Raw genomic sequence first — 23555 nt, 5'->3', positions numbered from 1 at the left:
ACAACTCCTAACTACATCTACCTATGGATTAAATTAGATCAGTTGTATTTGTTTATACTAAAACTCTGTTTCAATTATATTTTATAAAACTCCCGGACTACTGCCTTCCAAAAATGGTCACACCTTCATCAGTCCTGACATGTGGTTTAAATTTACAAATAATCTGCCCAACGATCTCTAATTCGTTATTTTCTGCACAAAATGTTGAACCGCTTACTCTTTTCAAACATGTATTAGGTAAATTAAAAATAAAATTTTGTACTCCACTCTGAGAAAAGTCAATTTTACTTTCTTGTTTCGTAAGCAATTAGCGCAGTTACAAATTATTTTAGTAATGGATAACTTGCAAGGTTTATTTCTGAGTTAGCAACGCTGCACTTCAAGATTGGGGGTGAACCTCTAGGTAATTCCAGTGTCAGGGATGAACCATACTATCAAAGATAGTTTAAACATTTAAATCTTTAAACCAAAAAGCAGTTTATCGAATTGTTAAATATGATTTTTGAAATTTAATTAGATATGTGTTTTTAGAGACTGGTTGTTTAATAATTTCTTGAAGTTGTGAGGAGTGGCCGAGAGAGAAATATTTTAGAAAAACTTTTTACTAACGTTTTGACCTTTATTTGGGTCATCTTCAGGGCCTGGGTGGATTACAAAACATATGTTGATTGGGAAAAAATATAATATAGGAGTAAATAGATGACCTGAAGGTGTTTTTCTAAAATATTTCATTTTGACCACGCCACATAACTTCAACCAATTTAATTAAGATATGCTTGACAAGCTTGGCACTACTGACAAGAATTAGTGATGGAATTTAATTTTAAAATAATTTTTATTTCTATTTTTTATTAACGCGTGAGAAGCAATATATGCTATATTAACATTATGTTATATTTTATTACATTACATTATGTTATTTCATTATTTACTCAAATTATTATAGAAAGTAGAAATGACTCTTAAGACAAGTACGCACCAAAATTGTTCAAACTTTCCATCCCTGATTTTTGTGGGACGCAACTCTTGCGTCATACAATTTTTTTTTTAAATTATTCTGAACTACAAGAGCTATTTTACGGGATAAATTGGGTACCGTTGTGAGCAACCAAAATGGACAAGCATAGGAAATTAATTAATAAGAGCTTTTTTTTTTTTTTTTTGCAAAATTCTGTAAGTAGAACTATCTTTACAAAAAAATAAATTGCCATAAGAAGAGCTTTCTTATTTGGAGCTGAACATAGCAGGGGTAAATCCTAATCCTTCATAATTTTTAACATAAATATGTTTTTGGTCTGGATACTTTTTTTTTGTATTTATGTGTTCGGTGATGTTAAAAATGGTTATGCTAGGATTCGAGATGAGGTACATCCATGATTTAATGTTGTTCCATGTATTGGATAAAATATAAGCGTGAGTTTTGTCTACAAAAATGCCCATTTAGAATTTATTTATTGATTTTCCATTTTTGTATGATAAAAGTATAAAAGTTGTTCATTTTATTGTGTTTTCTTCTTTAAAAAAAAGTTCATTTTAAAAAGTTATCCAGTTGATTCAATTGTTTTTTGAAAATTACATGCGGATGACAAAATAATGAAAAACCATTTGATAGTGGAGCAGACTGGTTCACTTCCAACATCAGCTTAGGACTTCTGTTCTGACCACATTTTTTAATCATCTGGGAGTGGATTAGACTAGGTTAAGAACAGCCAGGCAAGGATAGAGATGGATTAGGTATATCCATGGTTTAATATTATTCCATGAGGCAGAGAAAATATACGAATATGAAGCACAAGTTTTGCCTACAAAAATTTAGAATTGATTTTCCATTTTTGTATGATAAAAGTTGTATAATTTATTGTTATCTTCTAAAAAAAAAAAAAATGCAAATATGTTCATTTTGAAAAGTTATCCAGTTCAGCTAATCGCCTTTTGAAAATTCCTGACGGAAAATTTCCTGAAGGATGACATAACAATAATCAGTCACCTGGATATTATTCACAAATAAGAAAAACCTTAACAGTGGAGTAGAATGCTTCTCGACTCTTCAAAGGCAGCGAAGAGCTTTTGGACTGGATAAACAATTTATGACCATTTTTGAAGAGAGAGTTTTTATCAATTAAGTTGCCCAATTAATTTTTCCCTTTTGTCTTTATTATGTTTTATATTACAGAAAAAAAATATAGACAAGTTTATTTTCAAAAGTTATCCAGTTGAACGAATCACCTTTTGGAAATTCCTTGTGGATGATGCGACAATCTCCTCGATATTCCATAAATAAGAAAAAAACTTAACAATGGAGCAGAATGCTTCACTTTCGAAGATATCTCAGAGCTTTTGGACTGAATAAACATTTTTTTGTGTGACAATTTTTGTATCGTGATTTTATCTAAAAAAAATGCCCAGTTTATAATGAATTCTTTCCCTTTTGTATTTATTATGTTTTATATTCAAAACAAATATAAACAAGTGTATTTTCAAAAGTTATGCAGTCAAATCCAATTTTGAAAATTCCATGTGGATAACGCGACAATCTCCTGAGTATTCCATAAATAAGAAAAATACTTAAAAATGCAGCAGAAATGCTTCACTTTCAAAAGACAGTTCAGAGCGTTTTGACCGAATAAACAGTTTTTGTGTGACAATTTTTGTATCGTGATTTTATCTAAAAAGTTGCCCAGTTTTTAAATATTTTTTTTTCCTTTTGTATTTATTATGTTTTATATTAAAAACAAATATAAACAAGTTTTCAAAAGTTTCCAGTCGAATCCCATTTTGAAAATTCTGTGTGGATGATGTGACAATCTCCTGGATATTCCATAAATAAGAAAAATACTTAAAAATGGAGAAGAAATGCTTCACTTTCAAAGACAGCTCAGAACTTTTGGACAGGCTAAAATTTTTTGGCTATTTTTTGAACTATTGATGAAGCACAAGTTTTATCTAAAGTTTATAATTAATTTTTTCCTTTCCCTTTATACGTTTTATATTCTAAAAAAATATAAATAAGTTCATTTTCAAAAGTTATCCAGTTGAGCAAATTGCCCTTTGGAAATTCCTTGTGGATGACGTGACAATCTCCTCGATATTCCATAAATAAGAAAAATCCTTAACAATGGAGCAAAAATGCTTTAATTTCAAAGATAGCAGCTCAGAATTTTTGGACAGGTTAAAATTGTTTTTGATTATTTTTTAGACAATCGAAGCACAAGTTTTATCTAAAAAGTTGCCCAGTTTATAATTAATTTTTTCCTTTGTCTTTGTACATTTTATATTCTAAAAAAATATAAATAAGTTCGTTTTCAAAAGTTATCCAGTTGAGCGAATCGCCCTTTAGAAATTCCTTGTGGATGACACGACAATCTCCTGGTTATTTCACGAATAATAAAAAACTTTAACAATTGAGAAGAATGCTTCAATTTCAAGGAAAGCCACCAAAAACGAAACGCCAGTCAAAAAATTAAACAAAACAACAGTATGATTTTTAAAAGTGGCAAAGGGAAAACTAGGTCAGAGCGTCCGACCCTTATTTGCCACGCTGGCAATTATGTGTCCAAATCCCAGCATAATTTGGCAAAACAAAAAAATGAAAAATAGTCCACGATACCCAACAGCTAGTAGGGCATTAAGCTCGCTTATATGACAGGAATTATCTTTTATTTTACTGAAAAATGTCATGAAAAATTAAAAACGCCCTAAAAAAATTAAAATAAAAGACACTTCCTTTTAAAATAGTAAACTGTCTGCAGTTGAATTAGGAAATCAATATTCACTGATGATAGTGCACCTAGAATAAATCCAATTGTTTCTCACAATTTTTTAAATAAATTATCCTTACGTTTAAAACAAAAAAATTAATGATTTTAAAGAAATGGGGGTCATCACTAAAAACTTTCAGTTCATTATAAAGGGAAAATGTTTTGTTAGAATAATACTTTAATAAGATGCAGTTTGGCCATGCAGCTCAGACATGCAATTGTAACTGTTAACTGGTTGAAAAAAATTTTAAAAAAACAAACAAACAAAAATGAAAAATAATATTCTTCTGAAGCATAAAGCGTGCTCTGATCCACGCATATACCTTGTATGTGTATTTCACTGAGGGCTCTAAAGAGGGAAGCGCATGAAATGACAAAACGCTCCACAGCACACTTGTTAATTGCATCACAAATCACACCAAATAAATTAACTGGGAGTTCTTATTTTCATTTCTCATAGCTCCACTTGTTCATAATTGTGTATTTAATGTTTTAATTTAACAGATAAATCAAATTTCTAAACCATCTATTTTTCTATATAGAAAAAAAATCATAAAGTGAAATAGTACTGCTATCTGTTACAGAATGTTTATTTTAATAAACAAAAAAAGAGAATTTTGTAATTGAGATTGTTCAGTAATGTGTAATATTTATGAAAATTTCTATTAAAAAAAAAAAAATTGAACTAAGAACTATTTCAATTTCATTCCACTCTTCTACACAAATACAATATTTACAAACAGTATCTTGCAATTGCATATTAGTACATAGAAATTAGTAAAGAACAAGTGCGATCTATGAGATGATTTTCACTTGATTTTACCGTTGTTCTACGAACAATGTACTTGTCATCATTGTTTGAGTCAGGAGCAACCCCTCCGGTCAGATTACGGCATAACTTTGGCAACCATGAGAACCGCTCAGAAAGAGGCTTTATGATTGGCCAGCTGTAAGAGCTCTGGAAAAGTATTTCACTCTCTAGAGAGCATTGCATTTTTCAGCGAATTTCTGGTTAATTTTTTTTTCTTATTTAACACACTTAAGTGTTTTGGTGAGATTGTTTAATATGAATAAAGAACAGAGCACACTTTATACCCTTTTTCAAATAAATTAATTGTTCAAATTATAAGGTTTGGTTAAGCTTAAAACTTCGGATTACTTTTTTTTGTAATCCGAAATTTTATTTTTGACTTGTCAGCCATAATTTAAGAGGGGGATGGCCATTCTTTATTGTGCTTTTAAAGTTTTTTTTTTTTTATATTAATACATAATTAAAGCTCCTTACTTCATTGTCGAGGACAGTAGCGATAACTTCAACAAGCATGGTGCCAAGGTTGTATGTCGACGATTCTGGGCTGCAAGCTTCGATGAGTAGTGAGGTATGAATGTAGTGGACCATTTTTTTAATTAGGTTAAGACTTGATTTCCTAAAAATAAAATTAAATATTTAAAAATCAGTATGATGTCGTTTGAAAAGGAATTTATTTACCTAACAGATGGTAACATTGTGGCCTGGAATGTGTTGCAAAGAACAGGAAGGAGCCTGCGTAAATAAACAGGCGCCATGTCTGGATCACCTCTCGGTTCATCGTTCTCTCCCCTGTTGTCTACTGCCATCATCCACTCGCCTAAAATACAATATTAAAATTAGTGATTTAAATAAAAAGATGAATAAATAATAAATGTTTTACCTGGTGACTGGAGAATAGCTTGAACCTCTCTGTGTCCGATGTCTACTCGTTCTCTCGCTTTATCCAAAGGTGTTTTTCCATCTTCATCTCTGAGATCAGGGTTGGCCCCGTGTTGTAACAAGACTTTCGCGATTGCAGGACGACCGAAACAAGCTGCGTAGTGAAGTGACGAAGATCTTTGTCCTATAATCGCAAACGATGATACAATCTATTCAAAGATTAAAATATTAAACACATACCTTTGTTAACATCAGCGCCTCTCTCACATAGAAATTCGACCATTTCTTGAGTTCCGAATGCTGAGGCCCAGTTGAGAAGAGTCTGGCCGACATCATCCATGAAATTGACTTCAATACCGCCATTTTCGATAGCGTCTATGAGTGCGTCGGTGTCCTTGCTCCGTATACAATCGATCAGCTGCCTGTGTGATCTTTCTCCTGCAGAATCCATCCTTCTAAGCCTAGGAAGTGAATGGACAGACGCTCCACCCGGACTCAGTGCTTTCCGTCCTTCAAAAAGCAGGACTAGAAGAAGGTCCACAAGACGCATTGTATCTAAACAGCATCTACAGGAAATAAAATAAAAACAATTATATATAAACGAACCAGGATATTTAATCCTCATTAAACAAAGTAAAGAATGAAAATCACCTTTCATCTCCCTTTAATGCTTTTTCTATTGCATCTGGTAACTCTGAACGTAGCAAATCCTAAAAAGCAAAATATATTACAAATTATAGTCACTAACTACAAATATTTATTTTAAATCTTACATGAGTGATGCTGGGTGATCCACGACAAAGGGTTGAAAGAAGGCTTATTATGGTGGAAACACTTGCAGAAGATTTTGTTTCTGGTGTAGCTGAACTCGCAGCTGGCCCTTGATTGCCTGTTAATTAAAAAAATATGCGTATATAAAAAGTTGAATTTATTGAAACATTTATTGATAGTTACCAGATGGTGCGGAGGCCGATGGTGCAGGCCCTGCTGCGTTAGACAGTCGAGTTAAAAGTTCCCGTACAAGCCCATGCTCAGCAAGCGGTGCTGGATCGACGCCTCTCCTTGTGAATCTGTCTGAAAGTGAAGCAAAGCATCGAAGTGCACCGTCTGCAACATGAGGATCGTCGTGTGTCAAAAGTGTGGAAAGGGCTTCTACACATGTGGCCAAGTTTGGATCGGCAGGTTCCATTTTTGTGCACAGCCTTGACACGACTGTCATCGCTGAGTGGAGCGTGTCTTTGTGCACGTGAACCCCGTGCTCGGAGATCAGAGAAAGCACACAGTTTAGACCCCCAGCTTCGAAAACTGCACCGGCTTCACGGGTACAAATCAGCTCCAACACCTGAACGAAAAACAAGACATTGAATACACAACAAAACATTTTTTTGTTAAATTGATGACATACTTTGATGCATTGTTCTGCAAGGTCTTTGCTTGTACGCGATGCCATTTCTGTGACGACAAGCCTGTTGCAAATCGCTTTGACGGCTCCGTCCATCGCCACAATTCGGCGAGTGCATTCGGCGCTGACGTCCAGATAATACGTGATGGCACGTGCAGTAACTTCCAAAACGCTATCCGGGGCGCATTCATCAAGGAATATTCGACAGAGTGCAGGCAGGAATGACCGTGGTGGACAGCTACAAAAAACAAATCGATCCATCAACAAATCTCATTCCAGTCTGTAAAGTTACGCAACTTACTTCTCGAAACACCTGTCAACATTGTCTGACATTAAAAGGAGCATGCAGAGTTGCTCGAGAGCAATGAGCTGCATATCCCGTTCATCTCCCTGGCCCATATTGAGCCATTCAAGAAGTGTTTCTGGGTCTACCTCGGCCATTTTGCCCGACACACCTGAAACAGAAAAATCAACCTTTCAAGAAACCTGATGACGACAAAACAGTGAAAAATATTAAATCTTATTTATTATATACTCAAACTGATAAATAACTTATTTATATATTTATTAGAAATTCTTAAATATTCTTTCTTATCTTGTTATTAATTTTATGAAGTATTTGTTAGATTAATCGTAAAATAAGTCTTATAGTCTTTAAATGTTCGAGCAACTCATACAGCCAATGGTTATGCGGAACCAATATTTTTTCAGAAAGCTAGATTGTAATTTTAAATGCGTAAAAGCTCATACACTATTGATAATCTTACTGGATATAAAAATTATGGCTTTTTTACTATCATTTCATAATTGAAATGGCCAACGGAAAGTGCCATATTTTTTATTTATTTATTTTTAATTTTTTCATTTTTTTAATTTTTTTTTTGTGGGGGGGGGTTTGCTCTCATATTATGCATGTTATGTATGACTTGACAAACTAGCTACCCTGCAGGCAGCAGGACTGGACACAAAAACATATAAACCATTCACATCTAGATATTAGAAGTTCCATATTTAATGGCCCAAATATATCAATAAAAATTAGATTGTATATTTTAAATGTATAAAAGCTCAGACCATCAGTTATTTTATTTAATCTAGTTGGATATAAAAAATTATGACTTTTTTTACTATCTTTTCATAATCAAAAATGCGATGGAAGTTCCTCATTTAATGGCCCAAATATATCAATAAAAATTAGATTGTACATTTTAAATGTATAAAAGCTCAGACCATCAGTTAGTTATTTTATTTAATCTTGTTGGATATAAAAAATTATGACTTTTTTACTATCTTTTCATAATCAAAAATGCGATAGAAGTTCCTTATTTAATGGCCCAAATATATCAATAAATATAAGAACGTATATTTTAGATATGGTAAAAGCTCAGACCATCAGTTATTTAATTTAATCTTGTTGGATATAAAAAATTATGACTTTTTTACTATCTTTTCATAATCAAAAATACGATGGAAGTTCCATAATTAATGGCACAAATATATCAATAAAAATTAGATTTTATTTTTTAAATACGGTAAAACCTCAGACAATCTGTTATTTTATTTAATCTTATTGGATATAAAAAATTATATATTTTTTTACTATCATTTCATAATTGAAACATGTAATGGAAGTTCTTCCATATTTAGTGGCACAATATATATCATTGATTTTTTCCCCCCTTTTAAATATGAATCAATAACGTTTGTGGTTGAATGTAATATGAAAATTGTCAATAAAGAATATATTAGCTTTCCTCAAAGGTAAAGTGTCTAATAAAATTTCCAATTCCCTGGGAAGGAGCATCAGCACATCCCACCCACAGCTTACTGGTCTTACCCCGTTTATGCCAAAGACAATGGTTCAATCAATTTTTCTCGGGTCATGAGGGTGAAACAGCACGATTGTTTCTCTTTACAAAAGACAATTCAACTCGAAAAATATCTATATAGAAAAAGATCAAGGGAAAATATTACTTTATACCTTTAATAATTGAGGACGTAAAAGCGAATCTTTGGAATTGCCCAGGAGCCAGACCGTTTCGTAAATAGTATTGGGGGCCAGGTTTATTTTTCGGATTGTTTACGGAACAGTTTTCTTATAACACGTATACAATATATCAACGCCGTCCGTAATAAACATATAAATGTTTGTAAACATTAATCCGCACAGGTTTGGAGGACGGCCAGTGTGGTCGTTGCATTTCCCGTGTACTACTATTTTTAACGATGGCACGACGGTGCGTAATTAGGCTTTTGAGAAATAAAGTACAATCACAATCGACTAATAAAAATAAAAATAATTAGCAGTAGAAATCAAGCTCGTAGTTGATTAGCAATCTAAGGCGTACTTTAAAAAACCACGACGATAACTTTATACATTATTGAAAACTTCTTGAATGATTAAAGTTGATTTACTTAAGACTGTCCTACTTATGGCCAACTCAAAAACGCCACGGGATAAATAAATCGATCAGAATGACCGAATAAAAAGTTAATGTTTGCAAAAAAATAAATAAAAAGTTTAGTTTTCTACGAGTAACCAGGAGAGCTTACTGCCTGGAGTTCTACTATTATATGATCTATTAATGGGAATAGATACACACTTTGTAAATAAACCATACAAAAACAATTGGCTAGAAAATAAATTGAATAGATTGATCCTAATACAAGAATAAAATGTACACAGGTAGAATTGTTTAAAATCCAGAAATTTTTAATGGGTTGAAGTATCAAACTTACGGAGAAATCGAAAATTACAAGGGAAGAATTGTTTAGAATTATGAATTATTTAGTTGGAAGAATTCCTGTAGAATTGTTTAAAATCCAGAAGTTTTTAATGGGTGGAAGTATCAAACTTACGGAGAAATCGAAAATTACAAGGGAAGAATTGTTTAAAATCATGAATTATTTACTTGGAAGAATTCCTGTAGAATTGTTTAAAATCCAGAAGTTTCTAATGGGTGGAAGTATCAAACTTACGGAGAAATCAAAAATTACAAGGGTAGAATTGTTTAAAATCATGAATTATTTAGTTGGAAGAATTCCGGTAGAATTGTTTAAAATCCAGAAGTTTCTAATGGGTGGAAGTATCAAACTTACGGAGTAATCGAAAATTACAAGGGAAGAATTGTTTAAAATCATGAATTATTTAGTTGGAAGAATTCCGGTGGAATTGTTTAAAATCATGAATTATTCAATTGGTAGAATTCCTGTAGAATTGTTTAAAAATCATGAATCATTCAGTTTTTATGGAGAAAAAATATCAAACTTATGGACAAGTGAGAAAATATTGCAATTGTTTACAAACCAAAAGTATCTAGATGCGAAAATTATCAAACTTCTGTACTATTTGATTAAAATTTTCTAAAATCTAGAAGTTTTTATGGAAAAAAGTATCAAACTTATGGACAAGTGAGAAAATTGCACTTGAATTGTTTAAAAACAAAAAGTATCTAGATTCGAGAATTATCAAACTTATGTACTACTTTATTAAAACAGTTCACAATCCAGAAGAGTTTCTACCGAGAAGTGCCAAAACTATGGACAAACTACACAAATGAAAACTATGGAAAAAATTACACGATCAGAATGCTTTTATTGTCCAAAAGAGCACATGGGGTTAACTTTATCCAACTTATGGATAAGGGATAAAACCAATTTTTTGCAGCCAAGTGCTTGTAGCGTATTTTCATATTTCTGGATTCGCGATTATGAACTTGATACAAGTACGGATGAGAAAAAAATTATATAGTTTTTTATTTTTTAATGAAAACCCTAAGATCTAGTTTGTTATGTATCTGTGGGAGAAAAGGAAATCTACCGGTGACTAAATCAGGGTCGTTTGGTTAACGGTTCCACAATTTTCCTCGAATATTTTCTCCCGTCCTTGTCCACGGCGAGAGCCAAGAATCCTCTTAGAAATAAATGTCATGCTGTACCGCCGAGCAGCCTTCGGGCGATGATTGCCCCCAGATTATAATTTAAAACCATCTCGTACACTCCCGTGGTCAACAAGTTTGCCAAGGGGCCGAGGGCAGAAGCTGGCCCGGGGCCAAAGGGCGTTCCAATTTTACTTACAATTTTCCATGGAATTTCTTCGCGTTTGGAATTTTGAAGAGGGGCCAAACAATTTTGCGGCTCCGAACTCGGAATTTATTTTCGACCCCGGTGTAAGGTAAACTTCCGTATTTATAAGCGCGATAGTCACAACGTTGAACAGAGATTGTATTAAATAAAAACCAACTTGTAAATGAAAAAAAAATTTACAACGAATTTTTTTTTTTTTTTTTTTTTTTTGCAGTTTCAATTCAATTAAAGGGAAAACCACCCCAAGAATATAGTTTTCTTTTGTTCATAAGTTCTATACCCAACCAGAAAAATATCAATTCAGTTTCAAAATTACAACCCCCCCCCCATCAAATAAGGATTTAATCATGAAATACACTCAGGGGGAAAAATCTATAAAAATTTATGATACCAATAAAAACTGATCAATTCACCCTGTATTTTCCTAATAAATAGCCTTCAATTCCTAAAACTCCAATCCTCTGCATGGCATTCCAGATCTCCTTACATAGACAATCGAAAGTAGACGTTCTCAGGGCAAATCATAAACTTCGAGGGCGAAGGCGTAATAAAATCTCCAACGTCGTAATAAGAATAAAAATATTTACAATGCAAAAAAAATCGAGAGTGGGCAGCCACGAAGCCCTGTTCAAAATCAAGGGCAGTGTGCCAATATAAATGAATATTTTATAAATCCAAACAGGCTTATCGTTTAAAAACGATCCTATGGTTTCCAATCAAAAGCCAATAAAACAAAAACAACACAAAATTCGAGAAAAGAATATTTTAAAATTGAAATATATTGTAGTATGGTCTGAACTAAGCACTAAAGTTAGCTACTTATTTTAAATTTCATCATAGATGGTATAATGAATTCTGAACTTTTTTCTTTTAAATTATCCAAAAAAAATATTTAACCTAAATTTTAGCAAATATGCCATTGATTTAACTGATATAGCCTGGAAGCTCAGAATTAATTGTCATCAACAATTTTACAATATATATGCAAGAAGTCAAAAATCAATTATTTACTAATTGGCTTTTTAAAAAAATATAAAGTTGCCGTAGACTTCCATGTTTCTATGTCAAAGCGGAACTGTGCGCACCAAGTAATTGACACTAGGGTGGAGAGAATGGTAAAACCGAAACCGGGTCAAATCAGTTTCCATCTCTCATTGTGTCCGTCCCTTCCTCGATTTTCGACGCCGGGATTTTTTTTCTCTTCTTCTAACGCCCAATTTTCAAATAGATCATCCCACTTTGACCGAGATCAAAGTGGGATAAATATTTCTCCTAGTGTATTCGCGTCTGTTGTCTTTAAACTGTTGGCAGGACGGCGCATTTATATAGAAAACAGTTGAATAGAAATAGAACAGATAGGTCGCTAAAATAGCATAAGACCATTATGCCATAATTGTTTATCCAGCAGTAGCATAAGATTCCTATGACACGAATATTCCTTTCTACAAAGATCATACGAAAGAAAAAAACAGAGCAACACGCCAAAATAATTTAAAAATACATTATTACTTCATTAACGTGGAATTATCACAACTTCTGGATTTTACATTGAGTATAATACCATAAATACCAGTCAGGAGGCTAATATCAATATTAAAACAATAAAAACGTCCAGGTTTGCTAAGAGGATCCAGGAAGCTTACTGCCAGGGATTTCTACGGTTATATAATGAATAACTATTATAATAACCGTAAAAAACAAATCGAATAGATGGTCCCAAATACAAAGTTAATGTTTGGAATTTAAAAAATAAATAAAAAAAGGTTGAGACTTGCCACAACGATCTAGGAAGCTTACTGCCTCGACTTCTGCTGTTATATAATCTATAAATGGGTATAGATTTATATTTAGTAAATAAACCGTAAAAAAACCTGTTGGATAAAAAATAATATAACGTTTGGAATAGTCAATCAAAAAAATTTAGTTTTCTACGAGGATCCAGGAGTTTACTGTCTGGACTTCTATTGTTATATAATATATAAAATGCAATAGATTTGTAAATATACAACAAAAAAACTACTAAATAGAAAATAAATTAACTAGACTGACCGAAATAGAAAGTTAATGTTTAAAGTAAAACAAATAAAAGTTTACTTTGCTTCCAGGATCTAGGAAGCTTACCGAGTGGACTTCTACAGTTAAATGATACGTAAATAGGGATGAATTTGTAAATAAACCATTAAAAAAACATTAAATAGAAAATAAATTGACTAGACTGACCGAAATAGAAAGTTAATGTTTAAAATAAAACAAATAAACGTTTACTTTGCTTCCAGGATCTAGGAAGCTTACTGAGTGGACTTCTACAGTTAAATGATACATAAATAGGGATGAATTTGTAAATAAACCATTAAAAAAACATTAAATAGAAAATAAATTGACTAGACTGACCAAAATACAAAGTTAATGTGTGTAATAAAACCATTAAAAAGACGAATTTACTGCTAGGATCGAGGAAGCTTACTGGCTGGAGTTCTTCTGTTAAATAATATATAAACGGGAATAAATTAGTAAATAACCGTAAAAAAACCTAATGAATAAAGAATAAATGACTAGACTGATCAAAATACAAAATTAATATTTGTAATAAAACTATTAAAAGGTTAAATTTACTGCTAGGCTTGGGAAATCTTAGTGCCTAGATTTCTACTACTGTCACGTATAAATGGAAATAGATGTATATACCTTTAGAAAAAAAACTAAACTAAATAAATTGACAAGAAACCTAAATACAAAGCTAATGTTACAAATAAAACATTAAAAAGTTTAGACTTCTACGAGGATCCAGAAACTTACTACTTGGAATTCTACTGTTGGGTAAAATAGATATACATTTTATAAATAAACCGTTAAAAAACTGTTAATCAACTGTTAAAAAAATGATAATTGAAATAATTAAAATGTTAAATTTTCTGCTAAACTGATAAGGTTTAAGAAGCATGCTGCCTGGACTTCTACTGTTATACAATCTATAAATTGGAATAGATATATACATTTTGTATTTTAAAAAAAGTAAGTAAAATAAAATAAATTAATAAATTGACTATACTGATCCAAATATCAAGTTAATGCTTGTAATTAAACCATAAAGTTAAATTTACTTTTTTTTTTTTTTTAGAAATCGTGAGATGCGGTCTGGTGTGATGTAGGTTTCAGAAAAACATTTTCTTTATAGTGCCAACGTTTCGATCTTTATTGAGATCATCTTCAAGGCTCCAAAGTGTTTGTCTTCTGTATAATTGGTACATTCTTGCGTGTCGTTCGTGTCGACTCCACTCTCGAGCCCTGAAGATGATCTCAATAAAGATCGAAACGTTGGCACTATAAAGAAAATGTTTTTCTGAAACCTACATCACTCCAGACCGCATCTCACGATTTCTAAATAAATGTTGATTAACGGTCACTAATCACCATACGTTAAATTCAAGGATCAAAAAAACTTAACAGTCTGGATTACTGCTGTCACCAGCTGATATGAGAATAGGTATATATTTTGTAAATGAACCGTAGTAAATAATTGACTACAAAAATAAATTGACTAGGTTGACCCAAATACAAAGCTAATATTTTTAATAAACCAATTAAAAAGTTTAGTTTTCTAAGAGGATCCAGGAGTTTACTGCCTGGACTTCTACTGTTATATAATCAATAAATGGGAATATATATATATTGTATTTAAAAAAATAAAATAAAATAAAATAAATAAATTGACTATGCTGATCCAAATATCAAGTTAATGCTTGTAATTAAACCATAAAGTTAAATTCACTGCTAGGATAAAAAAAACCTAACAGTCTGGATTACTGCTATCACCAACTGTTGAGAATAGTTATATATTTTGTAAACGAACGATAGGAAATAATTGACTAGATTGACCCAAATACAAAGCTAATGTTTGTAATAAACCAATTAAAAAGATTTTTAGTTGATATAAAAAAGTCAGTGTCACGACCGGGATTCGAACCCACGATCTTCGGCTAGATACGCCTCTGCTCTACCACTTGAGCTATCACCTCGATCCACGCGGACACTAACTTTCCATCTCAACCCCACCTTTTGAATTTTCCGAGTGGATCGAGGTCACGATAGCTCAAATGGTAGAATATCTAGCCGAAGATCGAGGGTTCGAATCCCGCTCGTGACATTGACTTTTTTATCTCAACTAAAAACATTAATTAATTGAAATATATTAATTGGTCACGAAACTAGTGAATGAAACGTAAAAAGTTTAGTTTTCTAAGAAGATAAAGGAGTTTACTGCCTGGACTTCTTCCGTTAGATAGAGTAGATTATTATACTTTGTAAACCGATATAAATAAAAAATAAATTTAAAAAAACCTATTGAATAGATTGGCCCATATGCAAAAGCTAATGTTATTCAAATAATTAAAATGTTAAATTTAATGCTAAACTGCTAAGGTCCAAGAAGCATACTGCCTGGACTTCCACTGTTATAGGGATGGACGACCGGATGACTGTTATATAATCTATAAATCGGAATAGATATATATTTTGTAAATATACCGTACAAAATAATTGAATAGAAAAATAAATTGATGTTTGATCCAAATACAAAGCTAACATTACAATAAAAAAATTAATGTAGTGGCTCAGGAACTGCCTGGATTCCTACTACTATAGTTCTATAACTGGAGTTATAGTTTGTCAATAAATCCTAGACAAACTAACGTTTTGAAAATTTCACCCTAGGTGAATAAAATGTAACATACAGCATTGCCATCCCTTACATATTATCACTTTTATGATAAATAGCCCGTTGAGGCTAAAATGAAAGGCTACAGATCAAATATTGAGTCTGGACCGTATTGGAATTCCACCTGTCACTTGCTCTTTTGTCGGGAATGATTTTTAACATGGACACTGAACTCTTTCACACGTCAAAGGGGAATACATTGCCAAAGATGACTATTTATAGGTTCCTTCTTATAATAAATGCTTCGCTCCGGCGGGCTTTGACCTTACTGTCAGACGTTTCAGGTGTGCGATAACTGCGTACATACAGCAGATATGCAGATCGCCCCCTCGGGCACCAAGGCTGTCATTCCCCTTCCAACCGGCTCTCGGACGTTCTTGCTTTTCTTCCACTCACGCCTACTCTTTTGGCCTTATTCAAGTTCACGTTGAAGATCGAGAATGATTTATTCTATCCCTCTTTATCTCCGTTAAAAACGAGTTTTTTAATGCGCAAAAATATCGCAGGATCGAGGGACGGGGAGAGAAAAAATCGAGTTTTGACCTCCTGCTAGGCACGTGCAAATTCGATGGAATCGTCTCACACGAACACCCTTACAAATTATAATTACAAATCTCGTGGAAAACGGAAAATTGATCTAAAAATCTCCAAGTCGATTAACACAAAAATTCTTAAAAACCAGCCCAGAACTAATCTTTATTATTTCTATTTACACAATTACTGTTCATAATATGAGAAGTTTATTCATTGAATGATTCGTTTTTTTTTTTTTTTAAGAAGGTTCGCAACAGCAGAGGTTATATCAACCCTCGGGGTGCCGGGGTTTTTAAAAAAAGCCTATTTGCTAGTATGTCGGGTTCGAATGCAGGGCCGCTGGATTCGAACCCGGGACCTTTACCTTGGTGATGAGCGCCGTGTCAACGCCTAAACCGATGCGACCACAGACGCCGTATAAGATATTACATTTCCTTAAGGGAAAAGTTAAGAGACATTAAGTTTCCACTACTGGTAATATTGCTATCGGATCATCATCATAATTATCCAAGGTGTCTTAGCCTACAACAGAAAATTTATTAGATATGAAGTCGGAAGACAAACAGATATAAGCTGGCGTCCTAAAAGGGAGCATTTTCGGCACCATCCGTTTTTATCATTACACTGTTGACCTAAACAATCTAATACCGTCATCACCACCGCGAACGATAACGCAATTTTCCACTACTTCGAATCGTATTAAACTACCTCCAACATCCTGTGCTGATACTGCCAAGAAGAAGAAACAGCGGAACACGGCCTCCGTTGGAAGGACAATATAGGCTGAGATGCTTAATCCCGGGAGAGGCCTGAAGACCTTGATAAGGCTTTGAGGTCTGGCTAAAAGCCTCAAGCTTAACGAGAAGCACTAGATTAAAAAAGTGGAGATGCACAATAGACCTGGACGCGCCAGGTAAAGAGCTTGAGCTTTATCGAAGACTGGTGCAAAAAGTGGAGGACAAGATTGAAGAAAAATGTACGTTCATATTGAAAACACAGTCTTGCCCTCCATTGTACAACAACGACAAAGATATACCGACTTCCATTCAAGTCAAATACTTAGGTACCTAGATAGTAGACTAGCATGGAATCCCAACACTTAAGAGACAACAACCGAACAGAAGACTTGGACAACTACCAAGACTTCTAGGACGAAAATCTACCTTGACCATCAAAACTAAACTAACCTTATACATGCGACCATTTTGGACATACAGAGTGGAACTTGAGGTCCTGCCAAGCCATGCAACATTCAGCGCATCCTTCCAATCAAAAGTTCTCAGATAAATTGTCAAAGCCCCCTACTAAGTCACTCTCTAACCATAATGACCTCAACATTTCGTTTATCAACGAACTGATACGTTCCTGATTCCTAAAGTTTCACACCAACCTCTCGATCCATCCTAACCCACTGTCCAAGCCCTGTCTACACCCTTCCGATTCCCTTCCCTAGAACCCGCCACGTAGCCTTGATTAACGATGGCCTCAAGACCAGCATTGGTTTCTCATGGCATGTGTCCTCCGAGTGCAGCGCTGGCATTAATGTTAGTGTAGTGACCGTGTGAAAAAAAGTTTTGTAATCACATTTGTATATGTACGAAATGTATTACAAATAAAATAATTTAATAAAAATAGATGTGAATAGATTATTTCGAAGAAGAATGAAGCAGAAATCTGCAAAGCGATAAACTCATGAGAATTTTTCTTGAAGTCCTGGGAGTGTGAGCCTGCACCTGGGCATTTTGGTCCGGCCAGCCTCGCTTTTAGGTAACGAAACCAGGCCTAAACGATTAGAAAATGAAAAACAAATGAGATCCTTGATTTATACTTGACATGTAGTGCATTAAAAAAAACTTCGTTTGCTTTAAAGTACAATCGTCTTAGCATCAACGTTCCTGTTAAATATTCCAATTTATTTCTATAGGTTTCAATGGAAATGCGTTTTCGACTAAGAAGCGGTGTCTCGTGCAGGAAATTATCAATTTCATTCTCATAAAGGCCAGACGATGGAGTCAGTCCGGAGTTCCTTGCACCTCGGACAGCCGTCCTTGGGCAATCGTCATGATCGCCTTGCTCTACGTCCTTCGAAAAGAGCATCGCACGCTAAACGTCGAGGAGAAAATAATAATTTATATTGAATCCGAGTTTCGCAGTTTGGAGAGTCGTCGAGTATCAGGTGTGCCGTTTCAATTAGGAATATTAAGAAGGTCTTATCATTAATTATGCCATGAGCGTTGAACCGTTAGCGGTTCGTGTAATGTAAGCTGGATTATGTTTTATCTTTAAATACATAATGAGTAATGACAATTTCACGAACCTTTCTATCAAAAAAATTTGGAAATGATCAACTGACACATTACTGGGTCCGCCTATTCTGGTTCATAAGCTTTGGACATCACGCCACCTGTGTTCGTCAGTTCAACATGTGCTCAACACCGACCGCCAAAAGCCTTTATTCACATAGATAAAATTATCTTACAACGACTAACTTTCACATCATTCATCAAACCTCTCGATATATTTTTCAATAAATAAATTCTATATATGAATGAATTTTATTGCATATAATGTGTGGTGATTAGTGACCGTTAATCGATAATTATTCAGAAATCGTGAGATGCGGTTTGGTGTGGTGTAGGTTTCAAAAAAACATTTTCTTTATCGTGCCAACGTTTCGATTTGTGGGCACTCTCAACACGACACGCAAGAATGGCACAATTACACAGAAGACAAACACTTTGAGCCCTGAAGATGATCTCAATAAAGATCGAAACGTTGGCACGATAAAGAAAATGTTTTTCTGAAACCTACGTCACACCAGACCGCATCTCACGATTTCAGAATAATTATTGCATATATTTTTTGATTTACAGTACCTTTTTCACCTAGTCTGCATTAAAGATAACCATAAAATAGTTTACAGGAAATTTTTTTTTAAACCCCCAGGTCATTACTCGAAACAATAAACTTATTAAACACATCAGATGCAGGTATATGAGTTCAATAAATAGAGTCATAAGAATATTTAGAAGAATTCATTAGATTTCGTGGTCCGATTGACCAAATAACATCTTTCAATCAATTAATCTTTATGAAGTATAAAAAAGTCAGTGTCACGAGCGGGATTCGAACCCACGACCTTCGGCTAAATACACCGCTGCTCTACCACTTAAGCTATCGTGACTTCGATCCACTCGAACACCAACTTCCCATCTCAACCCAACCTTTCGATTTTTTTTTTTTTCAAAAAGGAGGATCCATGCTTTTTTGAATTTAGTAAATAAAATTAAGTTGGGAATCCAGACACATTCCAAGTTATTTAACAGCCTATGGAATTTGCTAGTTATTTATTTTGTATGTTCAACAATGAGTGGTCTGCGTCGAGTATTACCTCAGACTTGTTTCAATTAAGTTTCTCCATTTTTAAAAATATTTAATTACTGATACTTCACCGCAGATGAATCAACCCTGTAGGCTGCTTATACTTGCAAAGGTCTTATATAAAAATGTTAAGTAAGGTTGGTCCAAGAATAGACCCTACGAGACCCCCTTGCCCTTATACTTCTTTAAAGTGACCTTATGACATCAATATCATCAAAGGATTTCCAGTTGGTAGGTAATTACTAATTAAATGTGTTAGGTAGGGTATACACAGAAACCGAGAAACTAGAAAAAAAACATAATAGGTTAGCAATCACACTACCCGACAGTCCTCGATATTGCTCGCGGTAATTGGGGATGAACCACGCCGTTCACGCTAATAAATTACATGCACAAACCACAATTCATTCACACAATCCCAGAATACTCGACACTGCTTACGGTAATTGGGGATAGGCCGTCCATTCACGCTAATAAATTAAGTTCAAACACTTCGTTCACAGTAACGCAGAATCCTCGATATTACTCGCGGTAAATGGGGATATGCCCGTCCATTCACGCTAATACATTAAGTTCAAACACTTCGTTCACAGTAACCCAGAATACTCGATCAGGGATATACCCCGCCGTTCACGCTAATAAATTACCTGCTCAAATCACAATTCATTCTCATAACCCCAGAATACTCGATATTGCTCGCGGTAATTAGGAATATGCCCGTCCATTCACGCTAATAAATTAAGTTCGAACACTTCGTTCACACCAGAGTCCTCGATATTCCTCGTGGCTATTGGGGACCAAAATATTTAAAACACCTGTCTATAGATATAATTAATAATACTAATAACGCCAGATTGGCTGATATTTCCTCTTATTACAATTAACATTCTACACTCCATTTTAGCACAAACTGAACGTAATGCTTTATAAGAAGTTATCACTTTGATTTTTTTTTAAATGTATTTATGCAGATATTGTCCAAATAATTAATGACGTTAAGTCTGAGATGTATTTAAAAGTTTTTGCGTGTTAAATAGTTGATAAAAAGCTATATGCGAATGAGTTGTTTTGCTATTTAATATATACATTTTACGTTTTAAATAAACAAAGCCGTACTGAAAAGCACGTCTTCCTTTTTATTAAATTTATTGAACGTCATATTCTACGTTTTAAACAAACAAGATATCTGAACAATTGATATGTTGTTTTAAAGAGCTTTTTTTAAAAAGGCTTGATGCCTGTTTTTTGCCGTTACGCTTGGAACATTCCGTTATCAATAACACATTAGCCGCGGAGTCACCTGAAACTTTTTAAATAATCGACTTCCGGCCGGAAATACGGATAGCCACATTATGCAAATTATCGATACATCATTCTGAAAGACCAGGGGAAAATATACATTGTGAAATTATCAAGAATCAATTTTTTTATATTCTATTGTTTATTAATTAAAATCGCGTGTAAAGACTAGCTGGATTTTTAACGCCTAAAATTTGAGTGTTAGACCAGTTTTTTAAAAAGATTACACGTTTAGAAATATCGAAACATTTGTAAATTTAAGATTTGACCAGGGAAAAAAACTGCTAGAACGCTTGGATAACAGCGCGTCGAAATGGTACTGCAAAAATATTAATTAATTAAATTTTATGATCAAAAATAAACAAAAGCCAACGTACTGTTAGCGGACTTAAATTAAAATGAACAAACCTCTCGGCCAACTGGCCTTGTGACAAGTTGGCGGATGATCGTCATGAATAAGTATAACATCCATCAAGATATGAGATAAGCAGGATATTTAAAAACATTAAGTGATTGCGTCAAAAGAGGCAATAAAAGTTAAAATAAGTTCAGGTAAAAAGTTCGTTGAGGACTTGGCCAACTGAAAGCACTTTAATGATTTTGTTTACAGTAGTTAAGTTTTAATTTTTTGTAACCGAGAAGAGCATCTTAAGGAAGTTCAACCCTCCATCCACATTTCGGAACAAGTTACCAAATAGGCAAAAACTTATGTTGGGGATGCGTCACTATTCCCGATTGGATAACCTGAATTTCTTAATCCAGGGAACTTTCTTACAGGAGTTTACTAGCCAATCCAGAACCTCCTCTCTCACTGGTTGAAAACGTTTGAGACAGCTGCATTAAATATTCTAGCAGATAGGTCGTCAGTGTATCCGAGCTGTTGCCGCGGAACAAATGGCAGAAGGCCACGCCATCATACACCTTGGGTCGTGGTTTTCCTGAAGACTACGTGCACCTTCTCTTGGAATAGGCTGAGTACAAGATGTGTACTAATGCCGACCTTTTCTACATCCTGTCTGTAATAATCCCGAGGAATATCGAGGACAACGGGTTACTGCGAACGAAGTGTGTAAAGTTAATTTATTAGCGTGAATGGAAGGACTATCCCCAATTACCGCGAGGAATATCGCGTATTGTGGGGTTTTATAATTCATGCATTAATAACCAATTTGTACATCTAAAAATCTGTTTATTTATAATAGAGAAGATATGACGACCAAAACCACAAGCTGTGAACAGTTTACTCTCTCCCCTATGGAATAAGGACTACTTTCCTTTTCCCATTGTATATAGTTCCTTTCCACAGAATGCATCTTTCGTTCCATCCAGTCTTTTCGTATAATTTAAATTTCTAGAAATATAACCTTTTAAATTTGGTGGGCGGAATGTTTACGCCAACAGTAAATTTTAACTTTGAAAATAGTTTTTTCTTTCTTTTTCTCTTATCGCTATCGCTCTCAAGTTACTCCTCCTCTTTTATTCTTAAAGTTATTAATTTCATTTTTAAGTGGTGCGTGCCTTCCCTTAATATTTATTTTAACCCGAAAATTATCAATTCAACTTAGCGAAGCAGTTCTCTGAACACTGACCAACTAGGGCCAGAAGTTTGGTCGACCGATTCAGGACGTTTTAGAAAAGGTTGAGTCTTTCTTGGATTATTATTGGTTGAATTTCGATTAATTTAGTTTACCTACTTTTTTTTAAACGAGGGTTCGCAACAACAGAGGTCATATAAACCCTCAGAGTGACGGTGTTTTCGAAAAAAAGCCCATTTCTAAGTATGTCGGGTTCGAATGCAGGACCGCTGGATTCGAACCCGGGACCTTTACCTTACGGAGATGAGCGCCGTGTCAATGCCTAAACCGATGCGACCACAGACGCCCTTAGGCATCACGTCTTCAAATATACCTTAAACCTTTAAATAATCGGTACTCATGTAGAAAAAAACGGCCTATTTTAGAAAGTGCAGGTAATTTTCACAAATAGGAAAACTGTAGAAGACGAAGAGGAATATCGAGTATTGTGGGTTAGTTTAACGAACTCTAGTGTGTGAATGTAATTTATTAGCGCGAATGGCGACCCTTCACCTAATTAACCCGAAAAATATCTAGTACTCTGGGTGAACCAGACTATCATATTTTATCTTCTTTTTGTTTTTATGAGTATTTGTGTTTGTTATTTATGTCATTTTATTCAAATTGATCCTGGAGTGATGGTGATGATTATGAAACTAGGAAGCGGGGTTTGTGCTCCCAGTTTGGGCTCTAATTTAGTTTACCTACTTTTCTTTAAAACCTCCCCTTGACTTCTCATTTATTTTAAATTCTTTCTTGTGCTTTCTGCAAATATAATTTCGAAGCTTTATCAAACTCAATTATTCTCATGTTCCGTCTAACCTTCCTAATACGTGCTGACATATACAGCGAGAATTGGCGGACCGGGATGATCAGGGACGATTAAACTAAGGTCAACAACTCTAGACGAACGAGGCCCCTCAAACTCCCTTCTCCCAAGAAAACACAATTAAGTATATACAAACTTGTTGTTTGGGCTTAAATTTCAAATGAGGGCATTTCCTCGGTTTAAAAAATTCAAAATGAAGCTGCGCCTACCTACACCGGATGAGAGGGTTTAAACCGTTTGGAAATGAATTATTAACGACGCTGTTGCTATTTCCTTGCTGTCTCTGTT

General features: G+C 34.1%; 1 protein-coding gene across 16 annotated transcripts in view; it reads right to left on the bottom strand.

The window, feature by feature from the left end:
• The window catches only part of LOC106665466 (E3 ubiquitin-protein ligase HECTD1), a 108633-nt gene that overhangs the window by 21876 nt on the left and 63202 nt on the right, over nt 1-23555 (bottom strand). For all 16 annotated transcript variants that reach the window (XM_014391880.2, XM_014391886.2, XM_014391888.2 and 13 more), the window contains exons 4-12: nt 7152-7305; nt 6854-7088; nt 6403-6790; nt 6222-6337; nt 6100-6158; nt 5689-6014; nt 5450-5632; nt 5248-5386; nt 5044-5185 (exon numbers count right to left, since the gene is read on the bottom strand). In XM_014391880.2, coding sequence (XP_014247366.1) covers nt 5044-5185; nt 5248-5386; nt 5450-5632; nt 5689-6014; nt 6100-6158; nt 6222-6337; nt 6403-6790; nt 6854-7088; nt 7152-7291 — 1728 coding nt within the window. In that variant the 5' untranslated portion in view covers nt 7292-7305. The remainder of the gene's footprint in view (nt 1-5043; nt 5186-5247; nt 5387-5449; nt 5633-5688; nt 6015-6099; nt 6159-6221; nt 6338-6402; nt 6791-6853; nt 7089-7151; nt 7306-23555) is intronic.

Source organism: Cimex lectularius, unplaced genomic scaffold (assembly GCF_000648675.2).
Source record: "Cimex lectularius strain Harlan isolate CLEC.00 unplaced genomic scaffold, Clec_2.1 scaffold286, whole genome shotgun sequence".
Classification (NCBI taxonomy): Eukaryota; Metazoa; Arthropoda; class Insecta; order Hemiptera; family Cimicidae; genus Cimex; species Cimex lectularius.
The sequence above is the reverse complement of the archived record's forward strand: the minus strand, read 5'-3'. Positions and strand labels throughout refer to the sequence as shown.